The sequence below is a fragment of the Trichoplusia ni genome, chromosome 3 (genome assembly GCF_003590095.1).
Source record: "Trichoplusia ni isolate ovarian cell line Hi5 chromosome 3, tn1, whole genome shotgun sequence".
NCBI classification, from domain to species: domain Eukaryota; kingdom Metazoa; phylum Arthropoda; class Insecta; order Lepidoptera; family Noctuidae; genus Trichoplusia; species Trichoplusia ni.
The window spans coordinates 5,655,960-5,665,558 of record NC_039480.1 but is presented as its reverse complement, the minus strand read 5'-3'; the positions used below and the strand labels follow the sequence as shown (position 1 = coordinate 5,665,558).

The 9,599-nt window shown below is 31.5% G+C and overlaps 1 protein-coding gene across 7 annotated transcripts in view; it reads right to left on the bottom strand.

Moving 5' to 3' along the window:
• Nucleotides 1-7,141: 7,141 nt before the first annotated feature.
• Nucleotides 7,142-9,599, bottom strand: part of LOC113509041 (segmentation protein cap'n'collar-like) — a 155,392-nt gene continuing 152,934 nt past the window's right edge. For all 7 annotated transcript variants that reach the window (XM_026892304.1, XM_026892306.1, XM_026892300.1 and 4 more), the window contains exons 21-22: nucleotides 8,319-8,424; nucleotides 7,142-7,961 (exon numbers count right to left, since the gene is read on the bottom strand). In XM_026892304.1, the coding sequence (XP_026748105.1) occupies nucleotides 7,897-7,961; nucleotides 8,319-8,424 (171 nt within the window). In that variant the 3' untranslated portion in view covers nucleotides 7,142-7,896. The remainder of the gene's footprint in view (nucleotides 7,962-8,318; nucleotides 8,425-9,599) is intronic.

The window sequence follows — 9,599 nt, the reverse complement described above, 5'->3', positions numbered from 1 at the left end:
AATATTGTGTATTATCTGTTAATCAGTGCTTTGGAAACCTGTTATTATTTATTTCTTAAGCCTTATATTAATATACACCGTGATTTTTTAGTCGTCTTACAAAAGCAGCCCAGTTCATGTATCCAATGACTAGAACACGTTCATGATAAAAAAATAGGTATTTATGAGATTTGAATAAATTAAAAATGCAATTTTTATTCAATATTATGATGCAATTCGTAGTTTTTTAGAAACACAGCTCTGTTGCGAGCGCGGTCCGAGCCTTGTAACAATGGTGAGGGGCGCGGGCGGGGGCGTTTTTATCATTTTTAAGAGTATTTTAAAATTTCTCTTGTTTAATTTTTCTTCGTACTTATTATCTTAGTTGATGATAAAAAATAATAATCGCGCCTAGGGGTATTTTACGTCGGATACATGAACTGGGCTACTTTTGTAAGACGACTAAAAAGTCACCGTGTATAGTTTAATATAATATAAACTAAGAAATTCTCGTGTTGTGCAAATGGCGGGCAAAGAGTATGAAATGAGCAATGGCGGTTAAATACAAAAAATGACAGCTTTTTGTCATTTTTTTATATATATAATTTTTATGAAAATGAAGGAATTAGTTAAGATTATAAGAACTGTTATTATAGGCTAATGTCGCTTTTTTTAAAAGCTGAAATTGAAAATCCTGTTTTCAGTATTGATAATATAATTGTATTGTTTTTCTTTCAATAGTTTTATCAATTTTACTGTCAAAAACTGTCACTTTATTTTTTTTATCAGTCTCTTTTAAGAGGATAATTATAAAATACTTGTCAAGGATAAACTGAGTTACAATTTGTTCGTCATTTGCACATCGCTTTAATTATTAAGAACCTCTAAAACAGTCAAACCGTTTGAATCAAACAATCTTCGTTTGACATAAATACAAGTTGACTTAGATCAAACCATGTCTACCACTAAACTTCTTTCAAACCGCTTTTTGTTTGACTCAATCATAAGCGCGTTTGATCAAACGGTTTGATGGTTTGATCGTCGTTTTAATATTGTAGAAGTAGACGCTACTATTATTATGAGAACCTATGACTATGTAACATTTTATATTACGTATTAAATTAATATTATTTAAATTTGTCTTTTTATTTATTTGATATAGCTTTTCGCCCGCGGCTTCGCCCGCGTCGAGTTCGGTTATAACGCGTTTCCAAGAGAACTCTTCAAAAGTCCGGGATAAAAACTATCCTATGTTCTTTCTCGAAGTCAACTCAATCTATGTACCAGTAAAATCAGTTCAGTGGTTAAGTGAAAGCGTAACAGCCAGACAGACAGATAGACAGAGTTACTTTCGCATTTATTATATTAGTAGGGATCAACCTGTAATTGTCCTACTCCCAATCCCGGGTGGGTAATAGCAATGTTTCCGGGTTAATCTGCAGATGTAAAACCTTGGTATTCGATGGAAAACACCTAATGTTGGATGGTAAGTATTTGGTGTCGGAGGAAACACAACTTTCACACAACGCCATCGAGTCTCAAACTAAGCAAAGCTTGTATTATGAGTACTAGACAACTGATAAACATACTTATACACTTCTAAATACATACATAATTTGCAACCAGATTCAAAATAAATGATCATCATAGAAACCCTCCTGGGTGGGAATCGAAGCCAAATCTCTGGTATAGCAGTCTGCACTAGACCAACAGGCCAGAAAATAAGATTTAAATTTATTTCATCGACTAACCAAACACTGTACACGAGGAGCGAGTGCTCCCAAGAGTGTGCTTATCAAAGTCTACGTACGTAGCCGGCTATGTAAGTTGCTAGCTACGAATTTTGTGTAGCTTCGTCTAAAGCGTCTTTTAAAAATTTTCGCTACAGAAGATGCTAAAATCTGCTTTAGAATCCAAAGTAGTAGTGAAGTGTGGGCGGATGAAAGTTTTTTGGTCTGCTACATGTGTCATGCTACGAATCCTGTTTTGCTACGAATCCTGTTTTACTACGAATCCTGTTTCGCTACGAATCCTGTTTTACTGCGAAATCCTGTTTTGCTACGAATACTGTACCGTAGGCATAAAATATTATAATAGGGAATAGGGGAATATTATAATAAAAAACGAAACTTGAAATTCCTCTTGTTTATATTATTCCTTAATTACTAGTGTTACCTTACATATCTTAGAATTAAATTAAAATATAAAATATCTTAAACCTAGTTATTATACAACAGATTTACCGGCAAAAAGGAAATATTTACATTTCTTAAAGAAAATGAAGACACGCTGAATGCATGAAGTGCAAAAAGCGCTTTTATAGGAGCAAAGATCAATGAAATGGTGACAAAATTGATTTTAAATATGTTTTAAAACATTAAATTTGAAGTAAAATCAAATAATTATGGTTTGTTGTTCTTATCTATATTAAAATTGATTTTTATGCAAAACAACGGCAATTTTTATCTTCTAATATATAAAATTCCCGTGTCACGATGTTAGTTACCGTACTCCTCCGAAACGGTTCGACCGATTCTTATGAAATTTTGTATACATATTGGGTAGGACTGAGAATAGAACAACATCTATTTGTCATACCTCTAAGTGACAAGGGTTGCCCACACTAAACTTTATTTTTATATTAATATTTTTGTTTTTACTTTTTTCTAATGTAGCATTAAAAATACATCCAACTAGATATAATTTATCATGCAAAACGACGTTTGCTGGGTCAGCTAGTAACTTAATTAAAATCACCAATTTGACAAGTTTAGTTGTAGTTTTTCACTTCAAATTCAATATTTTAAACTTTTTGAGGCAAAAAGCTTTGATACATAATCTTATAATATTAAAATAAGATTAATAAAACACTATTTCTAACCATTCATGACCGATTTTGATAAAATTTGAACAGAGAGACATTTAAAAACGTGGGTTTTTAAACAATCTGTCAATCATTTTCTAAATAATCATACCTCTATCTTGCAGAAGCACCGAAAAGGAAAAAAATGGAATAAAATTGTGTTTTGCCCGACATTTGGTCAGTATACATAAAAAAAAATAGTTTGAATGGTCAAAATGGTGTCTTTTTCATCTATTAATATACCCCACAGCCATTTTTACAGCGCGGCAAGTAAAAATTAAGATAAAAATGCTCTACCCGTTCCGACATAATTTGCTTAAAATATGTTTAATAATACACAGTGGCTTATAACAAACAAACAGTATGAAATAACAATACATTTCATTTAGTAAAAAACTACTCTCTCTTTAAGAAATTGAATCCTCGTGTCTTGGGTTTCACAAACATTCAAGTCACATGCACAAAGACACCCAGACTCAGGACAAGCATTCGTGGATCACACAAACGCTTGTCCTACGCGGGGATCGAAACCATGACACATTGCTCATAGTTGGTTTGGCGAGGTGACTTGTACCACTCGGCTATCCGTGCAGTTAAAACTAAGGCAAGTGACTTTCAAAATTCTATTTTTCGTAGCTGCTACGATATCTTCGTAGCCGCTACGTCAATTCTACGTTTAATAATGATGACATTGCATGTGACCAACAGATTTCCAAAAGTATTGGATACGCGAATTGGCGCTAGTGTAAAGTAGGAATAAATAATATAATATATCCTGGGACACTCACACACGGATATCTGATCCCAAGCTAAGCAGAGCTTGTGTTATGGTAACCAGACAACTGATAAACTTACTTATATATTTCTAAATACATACATATTATAGATAAATTACACCCAGACACCAGAATAAATGATCATGCTCATCACACAGCATTTGCCCTGGGTGGGAATCGAACCCACGACCTCCGGTATAGCAGCCAGGGTCACTAACCACTAGACCAACAGGCCCGTCAAAACATAAATTATTTTATGTTAAACGAAAGCTTATTATAAACCACTGTGTATTAAAATACGGACAAAATGGCCGTTTCATTTGTTACAAATACTTCTAATACTTAAGTTAAATCTGTAAAGGCGTAATTAAATTAAAGAATATTTATTTATAAAAATATTCAGGAATATAGTCATCTCTTTCTTTTGTATTAAGGTAGAAAGAGATAGAAGACAGAAAAGGTTGTCTTCGCAATTTTATTTCTGTTTAATTTATAGTTTCGTGTATGTCCAATAGATGGCGTTGTTTTCAATGATTAAAAATTCATTTATATATCGTAAAAAACGTTTTTTATTGAATATTTTTATAATTAAATATTTGAAATAAATACAAGACCTAGTAGGTTCATTTTCCTATATGAATAAATATGTTTTTTTAAATCATTTAGTTTTAAAAAAAGCTGATTTCTACGCACGACGTTTTCTTTATAAAAAAAATATGCACCATAGTGTATTTTTGTATCTTTTTAAAGACAACATTTAAATTTTTAACCATTTTAAATTCTGTTCAACTTTTGCCCAACAGTGGGATAGTTACAAACTGTAACTAGTTAACAAATAATAGTAAGTTTTATTATCTTAGTAGATATTTAAACCGTTTTCCATATTCAATGGTAGAAATTGGTAGTTTTTGATAAAAAAATGTTGTCTTTAAAAAAATTGTTTTACAATGATACTTAAAACTATAGATCAGTATGTATGTATTTAATTCTAGTTTCTGAAGAGTTGATCGACGTGATAATTAGTTAATTTTCCATATCAAATGTGTGTATGTTTGTGTCTTTCATTCAACCCATCATGAAATTGATCGGTTTATTACAGCGATCAGACTTTCAGAAACCAAATTTTATATTTCGTTATATTTGTGTAATATAACATATACAAAAAAATAATACATATATGTATGAAAAAAAATATTAAAATTTTACCCTTTTTTTTACATATATAATTATAATACATATAGTATTGATAATTTTATGATGTACCATAGGTATCTGGAGTTTATTTTAAATATTTTCATTTTTTTTTATTTATGTTGCATACACAAATAAAACAAAATTATGAAGGTAACTACATATATTTTGTTATTAAGATTACATATGTAATGGTAAGCGACGTTCGCTGAGGTTTAGAAAATGACGGGTGACCTGCACTTTTGTACATTTTTATTCATTTCATTTGTAACCTTAATTTGAAAAGTGTTTTTACAAATGTTTTTCTTTTTTTATTTTGTACTTGTTTTTTTAAATATGTACGTTCCTAGACGAGGTTATAATTACGATATTTATCGAAAAAAAAAACACGATTTTTTTCTCAATTATTTTTATTTTTCAAGTTTTTGAAAGTATTCTTCTTTTTTTTTTTGAGAAATATCATAATTATATTACTTATAAATATATAATATATTTTACATAGAATTAAATACAGCTTAATGATTGTTCAGTGTATGTATAAAGACGCTTAAATTTAAAGGGGTAGACAGAAGTATTAAAATAATGCAAGTATTATTACACTTGATTTTGACAATTTCCCTCAAAATCGACAGCCCTGTATAATAAAATAAATAAGTTAATAAATATCTATCCTCTTTGTATAAGGGATTGCAAAAAGGCTATTGTTCAATGGCTAAAACCAAAGTCGTATGAGGATATAGAACTATTTTTCCATTAAAATGAGTAAAAGCGACTAACATACATACCCACATACACATTCACCACACACACGCACACACACACCAAACACACTACACACACACGTACACACACACCTAAAACATGCATACACAGTACACATACGAACACACTATACTAGAACTACAAAAAAATTTTGATGATTACTCTCGTTTTTAAGTTTTACTGTGTTTCGTATATTTTAGAAGTTTTATTGTGTTTTTACTATCTCTAGAAGTTATTTTTAAGTTTTTGTTTTCATTTAATTTTATCCTACATCTAAGCTTACTTTTAATTTTTGATTGTATTTACAAATATTATTCTTTGTACACAACTTTTACCAAGTTTCCTTATAGTTTGAAGAGCGGGGCCTCCTAACACAGGTATATGTTTACTTAAAAGGAGGTCCCTATGTAAGACTGAATGTAAAAGGTTATGTTAAAGAATAAACAATTTTTGATTTTGATTTGATTTGATTTTGATTCCAAATATTGGAATCTGAAATCGGCAACCCGCTGTGAGGTAGCGTGGTGATCAATGCTCAAACCTTCCCTATACGGGAAGAGGCCTGTGCCCAACAGTGGGACTTACAGCTGGTATTATTAAATGAGAATAATATGTGAACAAATTTTGTAATTTCGTTAATGGCACCCCACTGTGGGGCAGCTCACAAGCGTGGTGATCAATGCTCGGTCTCTGTATGAGAGGCCTGCAGTGGGACATATTTTCCCATCTACCCCATTAATTATTCAGCGTAAATTAGTGCAGTAAAAAACCTAACCTATAATATAATAATTACCTAAAACTGGTCAATCGTTCAAGCTGTGCCTACCTTAAACTTATAATTAATATTAATTAAATAAAAAAATAACAACTGTCTATGTTATGGTAAACAAAAAAAAAATATTTTACAAAAAAACTTATTATTACTTATTGCAACATAATCGCGTCATAGACACGTTTCTCTTTAATCTATGGTAAGTATTATCAGTCGCTTGCGGTAAATAGTTTTTTTTTAATTGTCTCTGGAATAATTTTGTTGAATCAAACAAAAAACGTAGTAAGATTATTATTATTTACAAAAATCTTATTTTTCCAGCAAAAAGTAAAAGATTTGAAGATTTTTGTAAATAATAAAAAGGGCTTAGACTAGAAAAAAATATGGAATTTGTCCCCGAAAAAAAGATTGTTAAAATTCAGAGTTTTATTTTTTTCGAAAATATAAAATATTCTTTATTAAATGATGTAACGGTTTACTCACGCGTATTTATCGGGATCGCCCGACTAGTTTCTAACTTTCACATTTCTTTCTAGTCTAAACGCAGATGCTCAATTTAAACTAACAATTCTCTATATCAAAATGGAATCATATTTTTTTATCACAAACAATTTTTATTCCAAGTGTTTTTTTTTTCTTTCAAAATCATAAGAAAAAAATAAGTTAAGAATCAGTGGTTTCACAAACAAAGGCATATTTCTACAAATCTTATACAAATCTCATTCAAATAGCCTAAAATGTATGTTAATGACATTTCTCTATTATAAATCTTTCGCTTAGATCTGTCATTTTCATATATTTTAGTGATTTTAGTTGTTATTGTTTAAAGTAACGTCACTTATCTGAGTGACAGTTGTAATTTGTATGGAAAAGGATATTTCTGATGGACAGACAAATTTATTTTTATATATAGAGTGACCACTGATTGTGTATATCAAAGATTTTTCATTGAAAGATGGTTTTCTTGATAACGTTCAGGCAATTTGACACAAATAAAAAATATTTGACGGCTCTAATTTACATACAAAAGTTCAAAATGAATGTCATTTTAAGTTTTTGTATGTAAACATACAATTTTTTTGTTGACCGTACAAATATAGATACATATTAGATTTACTTGGTATTCCGACGCTACGAAACGTCATTTTTGTTCTCAATTTGTGGTACCTTATTGGTGACATGTATACATTTAAATTAATATCGGGAATCAACAAGCTTTCGTCAAACATCCCTAAAAAACTATAATTTTCAAAGAATTTAATTAAAAACTGAAATCGTATAGAAAATGCAATTTCAAACAACTATACGTGAAATAAAAAAATATCGACAAGAAAAAAAATGATTTGACAGCTGTCAAAACTGACATCTGTCACTGAAAGAGGTTTCTCCAAATTTAACTTCCTCATAATAAAAGAAAAAATATTTTCTATGGATATTTGACGAAAAAAATCCCGATGTATTAAAAAACCGTACATAAGAATCAATTGCATGATTTAATTTTGTATTTTCTCGTGTGGCAACACCTGTTACCAGTGTGTATATGAGGGTAGATGTCACTGTTCGTAGTTCTTCGCTTTCCTGTCCATGTCATCATCGGATGTGCGATTCATTGGGTGATCTGGTAATAAAAAGGAAATAAATATTATTATAAAAATAGATAAAAAAATCTAAACACCCACGTTTATTATTATCACTCAATTTTATTTATCAAAATCGTTCTAGCCGTTTTTATAGTAACAAATTGCATCGTCATCGGGTTTGAAGCTACCCTGAAAATTTCAGCCGGCTAGCTTATCGGGAAGTGCCTCAAAATTGAGTTGCAAAAATCCAACCGGAACGACAAACATACAAGAAAGTGGGTTTCTAACAGTTCTGAGTCTGGGTGTCTTTGTGCATGTGACTTGAATGTTTGTGAAACCCAAGACACAAGGATTCATTACTGAAAGTCGTAAAACATTAGTCCATATGAACTGACCTTGGTGTTGCGGCATCTTGGGCACCAGGACGACGTTTCCGTCAGCTGCCTGCTGCAGGGAGTACTGCTGCGAGGAGAGCGGCCGACCTTCAGGGTCGCGGAGGTTCTATAACAAGAAGAAATATTGTAAAATCCAAAATCATCATTATTAAGCCTTTTTCCAACTATGTTGGGGTCGGCTTCCAGTCTAACCGGATTCAGCTAACTACCAATGTTTTACAAGGAGCGACTGCCTATCTGACCTCCTCAACCCAGTTACCTGGGCAACACGATACCCCTTGGTTAGACTGGTTGTCAGACTTTCAAGCTTCTGACTACCTGTAACGACTGCCTTCCGAAACACGGAACTCGTTATGACAAAGATAGTCCATGCCATCTACGGACCAACCGCGTCAAGCGTAGCTTAACCTGTGATCGAGTCACTTAGCCACGAGCAACAAGCGAGACATGGCAGCATTTAAAATCGACCAACCGAAAATGTATCAATGTGTCCTATTTATACTAATATATAAAACTGAAGAGTTTGTTTGTTTGAACGCACTAATCTCAGGAACTACTGGTTCAAATTGAAAAAATCTTTTTGCATTATAATAATAATAATAATAATAATAATCATTTATTTCTTAGTACATGGTATTACAGATGTTTCAATTTTATATTATAGTTTCACATATACTACCGTATCAGGTGTAGAAATATTATAATTTTACAATAAACACTACTTTAGAATTTCTATATTAACATACTTATTCCGAAAGTTATATTTAGAAATAATTAACAATAACTATTTTTTATCAAACTTATAATCTATGAATTCTTTAACAGAATAGAAGCACATATTTAAAAGCCAAGTAAATATTGCACGTCTAAATTTATTTATAGGCAGCTGTCTGATCTGGGTTGGCAGCTTATTAAAAATTGTTATTGCCATACAAGGGGCGTTACGGCTATATAATTGAAGTCTCTGAGTTGGCACCTCTAATTCGTTTGGGCGTCTTTCTCGGACTCTTCTGGAAATACGCTCATTTATAGGAAAGAGGTGTGAATGCTTCTTAACAAATAAACAAATTTCAAAAACATAAAGACATGGAAGTGGAAGTATCTTTAACCTTTGAAATAATGGCTTACAATGATCTAAATAATCAGCACCACATATGGCTCGGATACATTTTTTTTGTGCTTTAAATGCCCTGTCCACATCTACTGAATTGCCCCATATAACTAGGCCGTAGCGCAGCACTGACGAGATGTATCCATGATATGCGTTTAGGACTGCTGCTT